This window comes from Teleopsis dalmanni, chromosome 2 (assembly GCF_002237135.1).
Source record: "Teleopsis dalmanni isolate 2A chromosome 2, ASM223713v2, whole genome shotgun sequence".
Lineage (NCBI taxonomy): Eukaryota > Metazoa > Arthropoda > Insecta > Diptera > Diopsidae > Teleopsis > Teleopsis dalmanni.
This window is the reverse complement of record NC_051847.1, coordinates 1138477-1158054: the sequence shown is the minus strand read 5'-3', so window position 1 is coordinate 1158054 and position 19578 is coordinate 1138477. Positions and strand designations below refer to the sequence as shown.

The window sequence follows — 19578 nt, the reverse complement described above, 5'->3', positions numbered from 1 at the left end:
AGCATTTTATATGTTATTAATATAAAATTCAAAGTAATCAAAGTAGTTTTATCTTTAGTTTAATGTAACCAGATGTCTGCTATCTTAAAGCGGGACAATTTTATAAAGCCGAGTTTGTATCTCTACACCACATTCATACTAAGTAAATAATTTAAACAAAATAATTCTAATGCCTTTAACATAGACAATTTAAAAGATGATAGGTCTACATCGGTTAGCTATACATACAACAATATTTGTTTTAATTATCCTTTATGAGAATCACACAATAATCGACACTGTTTTCGAAAAATATTGAAAATTAACTCCAGAGACTAAAGATTCAATTTATATTTTAATAAAAATAAATATCTTCTTTATTAACAGATAATATAATTTCTTATAATACAAGCTGTATGCAATTTTGATTAATAACTATAAATTTAAAGTGAAATTTCTATTTTATAATTGACCATAATTGGATATTAAGTCTTGCTCCTGATACCCGCTCGATCTATAGTAACTTCAACTTCGAAGTGCACGTAATTATGGACATTATGTTCTTCACTTAAATATTAGGATTGAACCCCACAGGAAATGATGATTTTATATTGCTTTAATCCAGATAAAATATTTCAAATAATATTTATGTCAACATACTATCAATTTAAAAAATAATGATAATTGAACTTTATTTTATCCATCAATCACACTTACTCCGGCATATACTCGTAAGAGCCATCCTCTGTTGGCAAATTGTTTTCTATTCGTGATTTATCATTTGAGCTCGTATGAAATGAGTTTGCCATTAGCAAAATATTTTTAGCGATACGTTCTTGATCGATTTTTCGTTGTACTTCTTCGGTTCGCTTTTGTATATTCTTAGAAATTCGACCTTCCAAGCTATTGGCATTCTAAATTAATAAAATATGTGTAATGTAGTGACTAAAATTTATATATTTTATAAAAATGCCCTTACTGTAATTTGTGGTTGATCTTGTGGATTAGTCCATATTTCTGTCCCCATCGTTTCGCTGCCAGAAGCAGACGATAAAGCGGGTCTTGCCGGTATTAATGGAGAGCGTACACAAACTCTTTAAAAACAATAATAAAAATAATAAATCTTCAATATAATATTGATATTTACTCTTCCTTATTAACGATATATTCCAAATTTCATTACAAAGCAGTATAAATTTATGATTTCAGAGCATTTATAACTAAGATAGTGTAAAGTAAAAAGTTTTGGAATTATTAGTGAATTGACTTTAATAAATCAAAATACACATATTTGTATAGCAAAATGCATACCAATGACATTTGTCACATATCATTCATAGGATTCAATAATAATCTTGAAGTGCAAGTAGTACTAAAAAATTTACAACCTATTTTATTTACACCCAATTTAAATCTGATATATCATGGTACATTGTTATAATATATATTGAATCTATATAATATTTTTCTCAATTGTATGAATTCAATATAAGATATAGAAATATTTTACATGATACCTTGCGTAAGGAAAGGTATATGTTTTATATTTTTGTCTTTCAAACACTATTGAATGTACTTACTATTTTATATTCTATTCTATACTAATTAGCTTATTCCAAATTAATTAGCAATATTTGAAAAATATTTGCGAGCAACATACTTCTCTTTAACTGACATATGTCGACTGCTACTAATTTCAATTGAGTGCTCCAACTCAGTTCTCATTGCAAAATCTATGGAATCTGTGATATCTGCTATACTATATATCTTATACTATGTATATTTTGAAGATTCTGTCTTCAACAAATAAAATACATTTTTATTTATGATTTTACAACCGTAAAACATTTCTAAGTTTTTATTAAACATCTACAAAAATTTTAAACTCTATAAATCACAACTATTGAACATCTAAGTATAAATATTCTACATATAAAAAATAAATTGTGCGTTTTCTGCATTAATGCACCCAACTCTCTAGTTTCGCTTGGCTTCGTCATCAACATTATTATTTTCACTGCTTCCAGGCTCATTTTCATTCTCGAGTCTCGATCTAAAACGAGAAAGAGAAAGATATAATGAGACTTGTAGCATGAAATAATGTTAATGACTCAAGCGTTATCTATTTATAAATGATATGAGTACATGTGACGTTATTTACCTGTTAACATCCTCCAATTTTTTGAGCAAACGTTCGTTCTCACGGCAAACAATTTCCTGATCTCTTAGTATTGTTTCCCTGACCGTAAATAGGTGATTATTTTCCTGTCGTAACGCTTCGTTCTCTTGCATATACAATTTGACTAACTCAGCTAGTTCATTGCCATCTAACTCTGCCAAACGCTCGAGATCTACTTTCGGAGCTGTGTTTCCACCACTGGCCACCCGTTCCAAGTGCAAATCAAGTAATTCGTTACCATCTTGATCTGTGGTAGGTTTAAGAGATTCATGATGTAAATTGAGCGCTGCTTTTAGATGCTCGTTTTCCATTTGCAAAGCATTAATATCACGTTTCAGACTAAGAATAAGTGCTTCCCTGGGATCCATCATAATTACTGGTTTAGTGCGAATGCGCTTGGCTCGCGAAGCATAACGTAATGTGTTCAAGGTTTCCGCATGGTTATATTGTGCTGGAGACACACATGCAATCATAAGTGTAACACCATTGCCAGCCAAACTATCAGCCAGTAATTTCGTTAACTGACTGTCACGATATGGTATGTGACCAAAGCGTTTCTTAGAGTCGCTAAGTGATGCTATACAATAACCTGTGTAATGGAAAAGAAAACAACTTCATAATTTCAATGCATAAATTGATTTTTTGAAATTGTTATATTTATGACAATTATCTATCTTAATTTCACTAACCTAAAACCATTAAACTTTTATTAATGTTATTGGCTTCTTCCAGAGTTTTGCCTTCACTCAAAGTTTTCTTGGTTAACTCACTACCAGCAAGATCCACAAAATTAATTTTGCCATGTTTTGACAGAAACACCCCTCCATCCGTCTGTTGTTCCGATATTATGTGAACTGTTAGTATAGTATGTGAACGGGACGAGTGATCGTTCATAGCGTGAGAACCAACTGATCTATTGCGCATACCTTCAAGAGAGCACAGTTAGTATTCATTTAATAAATTAATTATTTTTGATACAAAATCAGATTTATATTTTGACTTTGATGTCACTTATCATCTTCAGTGACATCCAATACATATTCCCTTCTGTTGTCAACATAGTCAACACTTATGTGCGAGTTTGATAAAAATGATAAATAACAATCGAAAAGGCAAAAAATAATGTATATCAAAAAATAATTAAAATTTTATAATCTAAAGAAATGCTATAAAGTTTAATATAATTGAATACAATTTGCATTAAAGTTTTCTTCGTCATCATTTATTTATAAACGAAATTTTAATTGGTGTGTAGTTGAGTTTTTTAATAGTAGAAGTTTTTGGTTCGATAATAATTTTTTCGTGAATATATATAAGTTTTGTCACGAAATACTTGTAAAATTTGATGAGATAATAATGTGTACGTTCTAAATAAAAATTTATTATACAATATAATAAAAATTATTTAGAGAGAGGAGTGTCAAATCCTTGTAACATAACACAAATGTAACAAACACATCTGAAACGAATTGTATGTGTCCTAAAAGACATTAGAAGTATATGGGAGTATAGGCTGATGAATATTAAACATTTTCTGGAATGACTAAAATCTGTTCAGTTCATATTCAAAAAATTATAAACTGAAGAAGTACATCTGGTTTTTCTTTAGAATGTTCATATATATGAAGACTTAACACCATGGTATTCTCATTTAAAAGAATTCTCCAGTTAAAAGAATTCTACCAACACCAAATTAAGTTATATATTTAGATATAACTTCTTTCTTATTGAGAGACGGGTCTATTTAAATATATACTGTTCTTTGGGACACAGCACTCGGTTGAAAAAATGCAACTACTCATTGTGTAAAGGCATAAATGCTATCATTTTCCAGTGTTACTTTAGATGTTGATCACAGTCACCACGACACTTCATTATGGAGTTAATTCAGGTTACTGGTGACGTATTGCAAGAAAAAACCCACTTGCTACCAGTTCTACTTCAAAACGGAACAATGTGGTGCCTTATGGATTTTAGTTGCCTTTTCTTACAAGTATGCCTTACATTAGGAATATTCTAACTCCAATACCGAAGAGGGAATATTGTTAATCAGACTACATTTCTAATGCTGAACTGTTCCTGCCATTAATGACTTCAAGATACGCAAATGTAAGTACATTACATATAATATTGTGTATCCAAATATTTTTATGTAAACATAAGTTCGTTCATAAGTCTTATAGGTAGAGTCTTGTAGACAAACCATAGATAAAGATGTGGGAAATACGATACACATGAAACGATATATACAGAGAAGTATGAGAAAGCTGATGCTTCTCCACTAAAATAAATAGATCCATAGAAGACTAAGAGAACACGTAATGACTATGGATAATATAAGTTATTCTTATTAAAATTTATTTTACTCGATTAACTATTTAATTTGATTTCGAAGCCACAATTCGGATACACATCTTTATAGGAGAAATTGAATTATCTATTAAGTTAGATTTTTTTTTTACCAAAGTTGGATGTTAGATATGTCAATTTAGCTAAATGTAGCCTGCGGATGGTTCAAATACATATTCGTGTATAGAAAGTTCTTGTATTGCCATTGTATTCTCACTAAATTTAGTATTTAAATAAAAGCCGAAATTTTTTCTTTCAGAGTTGTAAAAAAACAGCAATAAGTCCGGTTCAAACAAATTGGCATCATTTTTAAAATGCGTATGTTAAATGATTATCTTTAACATTTGTTTTTGGTTGTGTTGCATATAAAATGAAATATAATAATTGTAAACACTACAAATTAATTAATTTAAATAAAAGAAAACAAAATGAATATTTGAAGGGCAATGGTAAGCATTTGTATCTTCTATATTTAAATTTATTTATTTATTTATGTATTTACATTCAATAGTAAATAAAATGCTCGTATGTATGATTTTAACAGATGAGTGGAATTTCGCAACATATTTCCAGTGAGCATTCACAATAGACTGATTTTTGAATTAAGCTCCACTAAAACTTGAGACTTAAAATTTTTGGGAGTAAAACCTAAATCTGAAAAGTTGATTTTTAATATGACGAGCATATAAACTTATGGCTCTAAAATGAAAATCTTGTGATAAAAAAATCTCAAGAATTACGTGTGAAGGTTACTTGACATAATTAAAGAGTTTTATATATTATATTAAACTCTTTCTACAAAGTTAAAAACTGAAATAAAATAAGAAATGGGCGATTGTTATCGCCTAATCGATTTATTTAAAAATAATCAACACAAAATCGATCAATTAATTCATATTTATTTCATCTAAAAAAGAAAATGTCAGTAAATTTATGTTTATTGAAAATTTTTTATCAGCTGCAATTATTTCAAAAGTCATATGCCAATTGCCATCAAATGGTAATTGAAATTTTTTTACAGAATTATATATAACGTAGTAGCTGCAATAAACTACACGAAACAAAGCCATGAGGAAATTGCATTCTAAATAAGTTATTAGATGAATGCCTTTTCTCACTGCTCGTCAATTTTGTTTGTCTTAAATATATAAATATACTTACCTTCTTCTAAAACAGCCAACAAATCGTCCAACTCTTCGCAACCCACAGTAAAGAGATTTTCCACAAAGAATCCACCGGACTTCTTCGACCAACGCACTGCCAACGACTTTCGATGAGAGCCCGGATTAAGTAAATCAATTACCTACGGTGACAATCGAAATCAGAAAATTTTAATTACACTTTCAAAACTTAAATAAATAAAATTATTCGAAGTGTGGCGAATGTTGAAGTGTGCGTTTATTTTTGCCTGTCTGAACAGTTTTGACCGTGTCCAGTTTGAACTACGCCCTCTCGTTGCAATTTCAACTGAGGGTGTTATGGACTGTGCCTTTTGTGTACATTGCAAAAGTAAATAAAAGAATTTAAAATTCCACGCAAACTTACTACGAGTGATTTTGCTCCATCTAACTGTTAAGTGTAAATATTTTATATTTCCAAAGCAAAAACTATCTAAGAAATTTGCCTTGGAGTCAGAAGTTAATTATACTTTATACGGACCGTAAAATGGGAGAAACTAGAGGCTATTACGAATACTTTTATTAAAGGAAATTTCGACTCGTATTACCACTGAAGTCCAATCGTTGTCATTTAAGGATTTTGTTGAAATAATCATGCGATCTGTATAACCCACTTTAAAGTTTTATAATCCATGCTCCTGTTTCAAATATTGAATAATGCAGTACAATGCATGCAACTGATAATGAGAAGTCACACCACATGCATTGCAGTAGAATATCCGTATTTGTTATTTAAATATAAACAACGCCATTATTGGTAATTAAAATGGAATGTGACTCCTGGCAATTGCGCGGAGTAACACAAACGCAATTAGGAAGTGAATATATATTCTGTAAATTGACTGGAACTGTAACTACTCTAATTTATTAAAACACGTTGTCCTTGGATTGACAGCTAATGTGGCCTGTCGATGAAAACAACGTGATAATTTTTACATATTAGAAACACAATTATACTTTAAAAGGATTTTAATTATTTGAAAATTAAATTTCTCTTCTAATTGCAAAAAGGCATTTAACCGATTAGTGAGATATTATTGATGAAAAATGTATTCCAATCATTGAAGAAGCTAATTTACCAAATAACCTGTACTCACTTATTCCTGGATTAGTTACTTTCTTAGTTTTCTTAACAGATCTATGCCTATATTAGTATTCAAGGAGGTAGAGTTTAAAGGAAGATAAATAATGACGAGTTTAGTATAGTAAATAGGTAGATACCCCTTTTTAAAAAGAGATCATATGAATGATACTGGTCTATTGTTCAATTAGCCATGAACCCATACAAATGTTATACCTTAAATTCAATTTCAAAATCTTTCTATCACTTAGAAATATTATCAACAAAGTAGTTTTAGAGTTAAAGTAAACATGTTTTACTAAATACGCAGTAAGGTGGGATATATCGTGTAACAGTTCATATTAACTTATAATTATTACGAAGGAATTAAACTTTGAGTTTGAGTTTAAAATAAGATGATTGATAATTGCTTAAAGTCAGGCATCATCATCTATAAAGTTATCTTAGAATGGAATTTACCTAACCGTAATTATTAATCAAGCCTACAAATTTTAGAATATCCAATTCATTGGTCTTACTCTTATATTGAGTAAGACCAATGAAATGAATTCTTATAATTAATACGTCTGAAGCCCGACGTATAAATACATTGGTTTCTATATATCATATGAATGCAATATATAAAATGAGAATTATATTGTTAAATTTGTAAAGAGGTTTTCTGAAAAGTAATGAACTACAACAACAAAAATTCGTTTTATGTTATTATGAATAATTGAGTTTTTGACTGACCATACAGCTATTTCGAGTATTGCCAAATACCTATAATCAGTGGTCTTGAAAACAATTCTTATAATTATTAAATTTGACAAAAAAATAAAATTTTTTGGAAACTTACCCGTTCATTATAGATTTCCAAAAATGAAGCTTTGAGCACAAAATTTATATCGTTTCGATTCTTAATCAGTTGGAAGAGATATACAAATGATCGGAAGATGAGGCCATGCCGGGGATCATTTAAATTAGGTTTGCCAACAAACTGAAAAATTTTATTAATTACTAAAATCCCTTATGGCACATTTTACTTATTTAACTCTTACCAAATCAGGTGGGCCAGTTAAAGTGTGAGTTTTACCAGAACCGGTTTGACCATAACAAAACGCAGTGCAGCTAAAACCCTCAATGGCCATTTCGATGATACGCTTAATTCCTGAATAATCCAACACATCCTCTTGAGTAGCGCCGGGCTCAAAAACAACATTGTAGGTGTAGACATGCAAATTCTCACGGTTGTGAGAACGCTTATTATTACCGTCTTGTGTTTCGATCTGGAGAGAAAATAAATTTAATTATAACAGGAATAAAATAAGTAATTTTCGGACAATTTACTATAATTTGACCATTTCCTGGAAACTGCAATATCATGCCATGTCTATCGCGTTTCTCCTTTTCGTTTAAGGGGCGTACACGCACCACAACATTAATATTATCTTCAGGTGTGGACGGCTCACTACCAGTAGATTTGGAGGCTATTATTTCCAATGTATCTGCGCTACCAATTCTGTGAAGTTGTTAAAAAAAAGTAATGTTCGCTAAATTATTAAATATTTCATTGTTAATTTTGGTGCACAAAATTTCCTAATAAAACACTTCTTCACCTTGAACTTGACACTTGAACCTCTTGTTTAAAAATATATTTTGCTTGTGAACTTCTAAGAGATTTCAGCCTTGGTTTTTTTTGTTAAAAAGAAAAAAGTTCTTTTATTCTGAAATATTTCCCAATCCTTCCCTCTTCTTCGAAGTGTGTTATTTCTTGCGTGTTCGCTTATTTAATTTTTGCATAAATAAACCAGTGCATACCAGGCGTCTAGGCAGTAAGCCACCTCTAAAACCTCCAAACAGGATACGATAGGTAATGTAATTTTTTATGACTTATAGGGTTCCAAATATTTACTGAGCTCATTGCAGTATTCGTTTTGTAGGAAAAACCCTTTTTGTTGAACTGCTCACATTAAATAGGAAACTGAACTTGAAATCGCAAATTTTCCAAGTACAAGAGCAGTTGCTATACGTCCACACTCCTATTTCCCGGTCCTGGTATTTAAATTTACTTTGAGGCACTTAAATTTTGCGTGTTATATTTTATTGAATTTCATATAAAAAAATTTTATTAATGCGATGATTATCATAAAAAAAGACTTAACTCGAAACCATGTGCATGGCTTTGGCATGGGAGAAATTTTCTTTCTATTTATTCTTAAAAAAAATTTAATAATTTGTTTATATTGTATACGGATGTGTAAACTGAAACGAACTGAGGTTTTTAACCCTAAAACTTATAAATAATTGATTTTTAAAATAATTTTAAAAAATTATTCTCGACTTGGGACCCATTGAATTCCTAGGAATGTGTACTTGAGTATGAGAAGCCATAAATTTTCTTATTCAATTGTTTGTGCAAATTTGTTATTTTTGGAATTTTCTTAATTACGCACTGTACTCGGTGTTAATGAATTTTAATGCAAGTGTAGAGTGTGGCAGGGCACACCCTACACATACGAATACAAAATCTAATTATAACTTTCTGAAGTAATTACCTTTAAATTATCATAGTTCTTATTTCGAACTCTTCACATCAAGGTCAAAGTAAACCCACTTTAACAGCCCACAACGTGGACTATTAGTGATTTAGTAAAAACTTTGAAGAGTACAAGAAAAACAAAATGATTTGCTTTGTATTGAGTAAATTGGAGTTTTTTGCGGATACAGTAAGTAGATTTGACTTTTCAACAGTAAATTAATAATTTATTAATAATCTCAGCAAATTCCCACAATACATCTGGACATAAAAAGTTTTAAACTAACTATCACTTGACTTCATTACTTTCAGGTGTCATATCTGAGCTATTCACAACCCTACGTTTTATGCACCTGCATGGATGATACTTTGCCCTTAACGATATTTATGTACCAGGTAATATACTTAATGGATCAGGACTGGCAGTCGCATGTCCATTATGCCAAGAAATTCAAAATCCATAACAAAACTATTAGGAATGGTAAAGAGATATGGTAAAACAGATAGGATTTAAATTACCGAACCTTAACCCAAATACCTAAAGAAAAGTATCTAGAATAGAGTTTAGATGAGTGCAGAGAACATAACTCCAAATCAATTCACAGTGTTAAGGTGTGCTAATAACTAACAATAACACCATAAACTGAATTTAATAAAATGTGTTCATATCTATAATTTATTCCTGTAAAGTTGTTTAAATTATGGTAAGTCAACTAATAACAAGCAACGAACTTGGAATATACAAAGAATCGGTCAAATTAATATATAAGTATCTTTGAATAGTAAGGATCCTCACAACACGATAACAAATTTCTAGATCTAAGCTATGAAAAAAACGTTAAATCCATAATAGTATGTCTGCAACCCATATTATCTAAATGCAGTGACTTATTCAAGGACTAGGACATTGATTCCAGATTTGACAATGAAATCTACTGATATAGTACAAAAACACTGTCAAAAAACAATATTTGCTAGTGATTCCCTCATTTGACACAATTTTGGCTAAGCCACTATGCAAACGAATACTAACTAGCATTTAATACCAAGATTAATATATAGCCAAAGATACATTTGCCTGATAACCTCATAGAAGAAGGAAGGACGCTAGGAATTACCGCTTCGACACATATATGCTAACAACCCTGTGTTAGTATAATTTCTTGCATTGTTCTTCTCGACGTTATCATTATATGTATTACTATCAAAAATAAGTTCTGTAACGCCTTGTTTCATTAAAGACGATGTGATTGGAATTTTCTGCTGTAATACTATTCAAAACTATACTTTATGCAAGTTTATATCTATATATTTAAAAATAACTAAAGATGAATCTTTTCCTTTACAAAGTTGGAAGCAATAGTGTTATGTCCGTATACTATATAGATTTTCGTATTGTATTTATAAAAATTTTTGTAAATGTTTTTAGCCTCCATTGATAGGATTTAATAAGAAAAACGTGCACTTAATGATTGATTAAACAAATTTCCTTTGAAATTGTGTGTTATTTTATCCTTAAATAATTGTTCTTAATTGAAAATTGATTGAATTTATTTATTTTTAACTTTAAGTGTTTCAATTAGGAATATATTTGGTTATTAGGAAAGAAATACAATCAGATACTTCCTGTATTGGATAAGTTCATTGAAATCAATATTAAACTAATGAAGATCTTTCAGCAAGTCATCGGCGTCTTCCTTCTTTTCACTTTTATTAATTGCTTAATTTTATGGCTTATATTCTTAAGAGTACTTACTCTTTAATCTTTGTAAAAGTTTAGATGACGCTAAATCTTCTCAGCTACCGTGTTTCTGTTAGTTTCTCAAAAGTTTTTATCTTCTGTATTTTGTTAGCAATTAGATTTACGCCAGATTGGTTGATTCTGTGGTGAAAGAAGGTAACTTCTTTTTTGAAAAATTCACTTTTTTCCAGATTGATTTTTAAATCGTGGTCACACAGTTATTTAAATATTTTTTAAAATATTTCTTGTCTTCTTCCCGGCAGTTAAAGCCACACACACATATCATTTCTACAGGTGACTATGGATACAAAGTTCTGCAGCACCTTGTATGCCATTGACGTGTGTTACCTGATTTCCCCAAATCTGTTATTCAGAATAGCTTCATCTTATGCTCATCTGCATAAAAACGTGACTGTATGGGTTTTGGTTTCGATCTGATAGTATCTCTAGTACCTGATTGGCTTTCATCTATCGTCCTATTTTGCTATGTACGTATGTTATTCGTACAAAATAATTCTGGTTCTCTAGATCCGGCCTATAATTTTTGTTCAATTAAATTCACAAATGCCAAATCTATTACAATAATATTTTGTTTTTATTAATTTTGCAGATACCGCTTCCAATGACGAGTATCCAACAAATATATGTCAATGATTTTTAGATAAAACGAGTATCACACAATAATTCCATGCCATCTTTGATTGACTATAAAATATCTCACAATTAACGCAACTAACGCTTAAGTGACACAATATAATTAAATTAGATAGCAGTGGTTTCAAATGTCATAGCTACATACATTAGAGACATCAGATAAGTTTATAAATGTCAAAGTGTTACAGTGACATGAGGTGTGTGCGTATGAAAAACACACTTCAAATATTTAAATAAAATGTAACAGCAAAACGATTCCATTATTGCCATATTAAAAAAAAATATAATTTTAAAATATTAAAGTTCTTAAAAAAATAATACTGAAAATATATTGTGACTAGATACAGAAAGAGAAGGGATAACTAGCTTTAACCACATAGATATTAGCGAAACACACAGAACTTCAAATACATAGAGAGTCTACACTTTTTTGACTACTGATGTATTATAAGATGTCCGTATAGATGAAGCTTTTAGAATAATAATTTAGTGCAGAACTTGATATTCGTATTCGCCGAATAGTTTATAATCAAATATTGAAATACAATAGTATGAACAGAGCTAGAAGGTATACAAAATTTACTTATTCTCAATCTGTTTTTAGACGGAATACTGCTCATTCTTCGAAAATAATTTTGAATGGTTATTGTTAAGGACACATATATTTCTGTTATTTCGGTGTCCTAGCATAACTTAAAAGAACTTTTTATCTTAATGCCCTAATAGTTTTCCTGCTTAAAGAATTTTCATAACCCATCTCCGAGGGTCATAACAAATAAAAGTTCAGCAAAAACAAAGCAGTAAACAAAATATTTATTTAAAAAAACCAAAATTTTAACATTACAGGGCAGCTCTATCCACTCTTAAATTCCTTCCTTCTATCCACTCTGCACGTATTATGCCTTTAATAGGTCAAATACTTCGAAATTATTGAATATTTCTGTATTTTACTGCTCACGCATTTCGTCAAATATTATTCCTTCTATCGAAGTTCAATCAACCAACGTTGGACATAATTTGTATATGACAATTACTAACGTATCTGTACACGCAAGTTACTAAGTTAGTGATATTTCTGACACGAGCTGAGGTGGACGAAAGAAAAGTTGGACAAAATACATACAATTTGAATTTGTGGGTCTAGACAATAACAGAAAGTAAAACAATTTTACATATGCGAAATCTCAACAATGATTTTTATTTTGTACTCAAATTTAAATTTAGTTTCATCAAATGCTACAGTGGCTCACAGCTTATTTCGTGCAAGCAATATTTTTGTAGATTTAGTCGTGAAAATCCAAAATTTTGTTCAAAATAAAAAATTTTAAATATGCAACTTTAAAGAATGTTTAGTTTTTATTATAAAACAAAAAAAAATTTAGCAAAAATATCAATATTCAAGAAGTTAAGTGAACAAAAACAAACATACACCAAATTCTGACCTCACAGCTTATTTCGTGCAATACATTTTTTTTTAGAAAATTAATAATTTTTGGCATAAAAAAGTGAATTTTAGTATTTAGTGGGATAGTCCTTTTGTTTAATTACTGCCTCCAACCTTGAACGCATTGAAATAACTAATTTTTGAGTATATTCCACTGACATTTTTTGCCATTCCAATTTTAAAGCAGCTTTCATACTTTCCTTGCTATAAATGTTATGTTTCTTATGTTAGTTTCCAGAATATGCCATAAATTTGCTATGACACTAAAGTCAGGTGATTGTGGAGTTGTTTGGATGATGTGTGGATAATTCCCAACAAGCCAAGTCTGCACAAGACCCGACTTGTGCTTCAGATCGTTATCCTGGTAAAAACAGAAATTGTTAATTATGCCTAAATATTCGGCACTTTTATGCAAATTTTGCTTTAAAATATTAAGATACACTTCTTTATCCATTGTTGATTCTATAAATTGTAGATTACCTACTCCTGCCGCTGATTTACACCCCAATACTATCACATGCCTGCCGACGGTTTCGCATGCAGTTTACCAAACACCACCTGTACAAGAATAGTTCTTTCTGAAACGCAGTATTTTTTGTCAATTAGAGTAAATTTAATCTCTACGCTTCAGATGGTAAATCATATGTGAAATACTATTAAACATACGCCAAATATATCACATACTAAGCTCCAAAAAGAAAATTTATATGGCACAGTTAAACACGGTGGCAAGCATGTGATAGTATTGGGGTGTAAAGCAGCGGCAGGAGTAGGTAATCTACAATTTATAGAATCAACAATGGATAAAGAAGTGTATCTTAATATTTTAAAGCAAAATTTGCATAAAAGTGCCGAATATTTAGGCATAATTAACAATTTCTGTTTTTACCAGGATAACGATCTGAAGCACAAGTCGGGTCTTGTGCAGACTTGGCTTGTTGGGAATTATCCACACATCATCCAAACACCTCCACTATCACCTGACTTTAGTGTCATAGCAAATTTATGGCATATTCTGGAAACTAACATAAGAAAACATAACATTTATAGCAAGGAAAGTATGAAAGCTGCTTTAAAATTGGAATGGCAAAAAATGTCAATGGAATATACTCAAAAATTAGTTATTTCAATGCGTTCAAGGTTGGAGGCAGTAATTAAACAAAAGGACTATCCCACTAAATACTAAAATTCACTTTTTTATGCCAAAAATTATTAATTTTCTAAAAAAAAATGTATTGGACGAAATAAGCTGTGAGGTCAGAATTTGGTGTATGTTTGTTTTTGTTCACTTAACTTCTTGAATATTGATATTTTTGCTAAATTTTTTTTTGTTTTATAATAAAAACTAAACATTCTTTAAAGTTGCATATTTAAAATTTTTTATTTTGAACAAAATTTTGGATTTTCACGACTAAATCTACAAAAATATTGCTTGCACGAAATAAGCTGTGAGCCACTGTATATCCCCTATCAATTTTTAAAACAACTTGACTTTAGTTGGTAAGGTTTTAAAAATAAACTAAGGCATCTTAAATAAAGGTGGATCCAACATAATGATAGCATAAACAAATAATTGATATGAATCATTATGCAGTTCTGACGTAAGCATATAGAAATTTTTCAGATACTATTTATTTTATATCTGTCATCAGTGACAGATAGAAACAGTCAGGTTTAATTGCCCATATTTTTTGTCTTTTATCCGTGATATCCGGGAATCGAACACCTTTTGCAATTTTTAGTTAAATAATTTCATATATGTATATGAAATGAAATATGAAATGTTTTAATTATTGCTCCACTTGTTGAACTATTGACCAACTTGTAACGTATTGAATTATAAATATTAGTAGAGATAGTAATCAAGACTGAAGTCTTTACAGACTAAGAAGTTACAGATAAAATTGTATTGTAAGTCGGATGACTAGTTATGGTGTAAAAAAGCTCTGCAACTTCCTCTCTTTTTCTCACTTCGACAGTATTTGTCCTTACAGAAGCACTTGGTCGCAATTTGTTTCGGATTATTTAAATGCAGAAGCTCTGCAACTATATGTTATACGCATACGCCTTACTGGGTATGAGATGACCTAATATGATTAATGAACAATATACGAATCGCAGTCGAGATATGTACTTGTGTAAACCTATTGAAATATTCATATTTTGAACATAAGAGTTGATAGTTGCATTACAGAAAAATAATATAGTGAGAAATTTTGACCTTTAGACCTTTATGCGCTGCAACCCATTATACTAATAATAACCAACATATCGTCCGATTACACATACATTTGAGTAGGCTAAGTTGGGATGACGATCTCAAGATATTGGTATTCACTTAGATTGAATGACTTCTTATGACAATATACTCGTTGAAAATAGGTACATTTTCAACTACGTTTAGTATTCGAGGCATAGTAAAAGCTTTTTACTTAATTGAAATGCGATTAAATGTAACTAAAACAGTAATGAAGTCATTAAAGTTTTTTATAATTTAACAACCTTGCAATACAATTTTATAATTCCCATAAAATAATTTTAAACTTTAGCACTTGGAGTAAAAACCATAAAACCCATAATGCTTAGTTGGGTTCGCCATAACTAGTTCGGTATTGAATTCGCTGATACCTCAAAAGCAGCACTAATAGTTCCAGTTCATTATCACAATAAATGAGTATTGAGTTGTTAAATGATTTATTTTCCAAAAGTTGTTTTTGTATTAGTTGACATTAGTATAATCATTAAATTAAATGAATTCAACATAAATTATTTATATTAACTGCTATAAACTAAACATTAACCGCTCAATGAATTATAAGTATACTAAGTACGTTGTCGAAATGAATCCATTAGTAGCTTTTTAACTAATATCCTTCCAATGCAATTACTTTCTGTTTATTTACTTTTGTAAATATTAATTTAACCTACTTAACGACAGCGGGCGACGTGAGACAAATGTGATTCTATCAAATTACATTGTTAATACTAGATTTGGATTGAGATGTTGAGCAAACCTATATACCGTTTCCATCAAAGGATACAACTGTTTCATATAAACATAGAACGATTCAATAAGAAGGAGGATTTGTTACAGAACTATTTGATTTGTGTTAGCAGTGGTATCGGATCAATATTTCTCAAAAGTGATGGCAGAAAAACAGCTAGAGTGAATGATAATCAATAATCGCAATAACGTTCTTTTTACGATTTAAATTAGATGCTATAGTTTTAGAGAATACAGTATATAATACATATATATACATATTGGTTACTTTTTTCCAGAAACAATAATTTCAACTGACGATCACTGAACTTGTTTTTCAGAAATTCTGCTTGAATCACAAGTCCAAATAGTTGCGTTAGGAAGTTTGTTCATAATATTTTTTTAATAAGTAATTATAATATTTATGTACACATATTTATAAATATAGTATATACATTCTTTTATTTTAAAAATTACTTGTGCTCTAGAGGCGTGTAAATAGCCGTGAGTAGTGAAAGTTTCCCAATTAAAGTATGAGCGGAACGTTTGAAATTTATTACTTGTGTTAGTTGGTCTTCCGAATTTTGAAATATTTCCATAACAAATAAAAACGTGATTTTCTAAATGAAGTCAAAGTAAATATTGCATGTCCAAAACACGTAGTGCAAAACACATTCAAAGCTCATATGTAGGTAGGTATACCAGTTCATCGCATAGTGTATATCCTCGCAGTAATTGACTACATACGAAATCCCCAGTGTATCCGAAAAATCGTTGTTTTTGTTTACATTTGTCATTACCTAAAACTTTGAGGTGTTTAAGTCATACTGCACAGGACGTAGTTTAATATAAACATTTTAAATTTTTTGTGATTAATGGAAATAATGAACAACCCACGGAACGACAGGCAATTTTGATGTATCTAAAGCCTGCCATAAGTCATTATTTTGGTTTTTTCCATAATTTTATAGTTTATAAAGCTTGAATATTCAAACATAAACTTCAGTTATGTACATACTTTATTATCATAAGGTAAAGACTTTAAATGGGAATGCTATCGGTATTTAAAGGTATTTAAAATTATGAATATTTCTACTATATGTATGTGACACCATGTTTACTTTACAACAGCAACAGAAAAGCAGTGAATCTTTATTTATTTAAGGAATGTATTAAATGTAATAACTTTGATTGTATTAAGATTAAAAAGAACGTAAGATACTTGAGTTTTTGAGAAAAATACCACATGAAAGTAATAATATGAAAGTACTACAATATCACATTAAAAGTGCGAATACGATTACATGTTACAATAAAAACTATAGTAAAAACTATAAAAAAGGAAAGAAAGTAGCACATCATCCATAGTTGCCCTTTCCATTAGGTTAGATAACATTAAGAGGACGCGTACGGAAAAGGACGGAAACATATATTACCAATTACAACGTTTTCAAAGAAGCGATGCCTTGAAGAGGAGAATACAGTAACCGTTCTTATCTCTGTACATTATCCTTGTTAAACGAATAATTAATAATCATTATTAATCACTCAAGTGCGCTTCAGAATATTTTTCTGCTACCTAGTTCATTGTACTTCCTGATCTTACCGGTTTGGATTCGAATGTTTGTGTTAATATTTGACTGTTCTTGTATATATCGCGGCTTAAAAGCTGCTACAAGTCTCAGAGAATCGGTATAACCCATATTTTTCGAGTAGATACCCGTTTTCATTCTACTTTAGGTATTCAGTGTTGGTGTCATTTAGTCTGTAGCTGATCTCAGATAAGTTTAGATGCTACTGTGAAACCTTCGCCTCCCTTACCCATCCACGCCATACGGATGGTTTCTGTACTTACATTGCTGAAAGCTCCATCAATTTCTGGAAACCCTGCCAATGTGTATTTTTGAGAGGTTTTAGTAACCTTTCAATGGTGTAAACCAATTATTAAAAAGCATCTCCACTGAAACAATGGTGCCCTAACGGCACGCATGTTAACAGCTCATATGGCAAAATATAAGGAAAAAAGACGTACCAGGTTAGTTAAATTATTTTACTTTGTTAGTTCGCAAAATTTCTCATATAACAAATAATGAATTCATATCTTCACACATTCGAAATTAAGATTTGTTTCCATTCTAAAATTTAGGCCACACAGGCCTATATACACAACCACGAATGCGCTTAATGTTGAAATTTGAAATCATGTGCCAAAACTGTTTGTTTACTGTCATCAAACACTTCCATAAGCTATTTCCGTTAGCTTTGAACCCTTCAATCGAAAACTCACCCGTTGACAATAATTCTTATTTGTTCGGTACTGAATTATATTTTATTTATTTTTGTCATTTGCGCCTCGTTTTTTCATGCCAAAGTCCGTTCAATAATTTCAGGTCACAAACCAGAATTCTATTAAACACACGAACATTCCAAAATGACAAATCCGACCACGAAAGGAGTGAAATGCAAACCACACACAATATTTTTGTAAGATAGAATATTATTGTAGATAAAATCAAAAAAAAAAAACCAAAAAATAAATAAATGAGTAAATAGATAAAAGCACTTCTCCAAAACTGGCACTTTTATTCCTGGTTAAGTAAATAGAAAAGCGCGGACGCTTACCACGCTTCGGTGCCAAAATCGATTTTACAATTAAATTAAGCAAATAAACGAATAAATAAATTTGTGTATTAATTAATTATGAGGCATTAAACCCAAAACCTATCGAATATGTAGCGATGATAAAATGACACATGTATGAACTCAGTGATGAATGACCCATTTAGACGGCTTCTCCATCAAGCCATCAAACGGCATCTGGCAAAATGTATTCATCAAAACTAAGAACTGCTCTATTTTTGTTTATGGATACACAAGTGAACACAGACGAGTTACGGAAGTTAAAGTGGTTCTGGGTGTATCCTTTTTAGTGCCAGAAACTCATTATTTTGGAGTAGTAAGTATGGTACTTGATACTGTAATTTGTTACAATAAGTTTATAAGTTTTGAATGGTATGAAATGAATCGAAATAGTTTTCGATTCGATATATAATTTGTTAGTTTATTATTAAGAATACACAGATAATCGATTTAATAAACTGTGTACTTTTCGTATTCTAATCTTCCATGCCTACTGCACCCACTTCATTGCGTTAATGTAAACAATATATAAAGTGAAACCTTTCAGGTCAAAATACTTTACTAAGTAATGGAAAATTTCTATTAACAACTTCTAAAGAAAAAATCAAATTAATTAAAGTAAATAAAATATGTATAAATATCCAGCAAAAATTGAGAAAACAAATTCATGAAAAAATCTATTTTTACGCTAGAGAACACAATACTTATCACCAAGTTTAAATTATACTTTATTTAAAAACTTTTATACTACACCATTAAAGCTTTTATAGAAAATTAATTTGATATTTATTCATACCGATCGGTTGATCAAGCATATATACTTAATAGGGAC

At 30.2% G+C, this 19578-nt stretch overlaps 1 protein-coding gene across 1 annotated transcript; it reads right to left on the bottom strand.

Annotated features, from left to right (window-relative positions):
• Positions 1-380: 380 nt before the first annotated feature.
• On the bottom strand, positions 381-8272 carry LOC119683058 (kinesin-like protein KIF12; the record flags this gene model as incomplete). Its single annotated transcript, XM_038096660.1, has 9 exons — positions 381-638; positions 697-893; positions 959-1073; positions 2141-2747; positions 2848-3084; positions 5669-5810; positions 7605-7745; positions 7807-8034; positions 8096-8272. Coding segments are annotated over 9 exons (1857 nt in total), but the record flags the coding sequence as incomplete, so codon positions are not given.
• Between the last annotated feature and the right edge of the window lie 11306 nt (positions 8273-19578).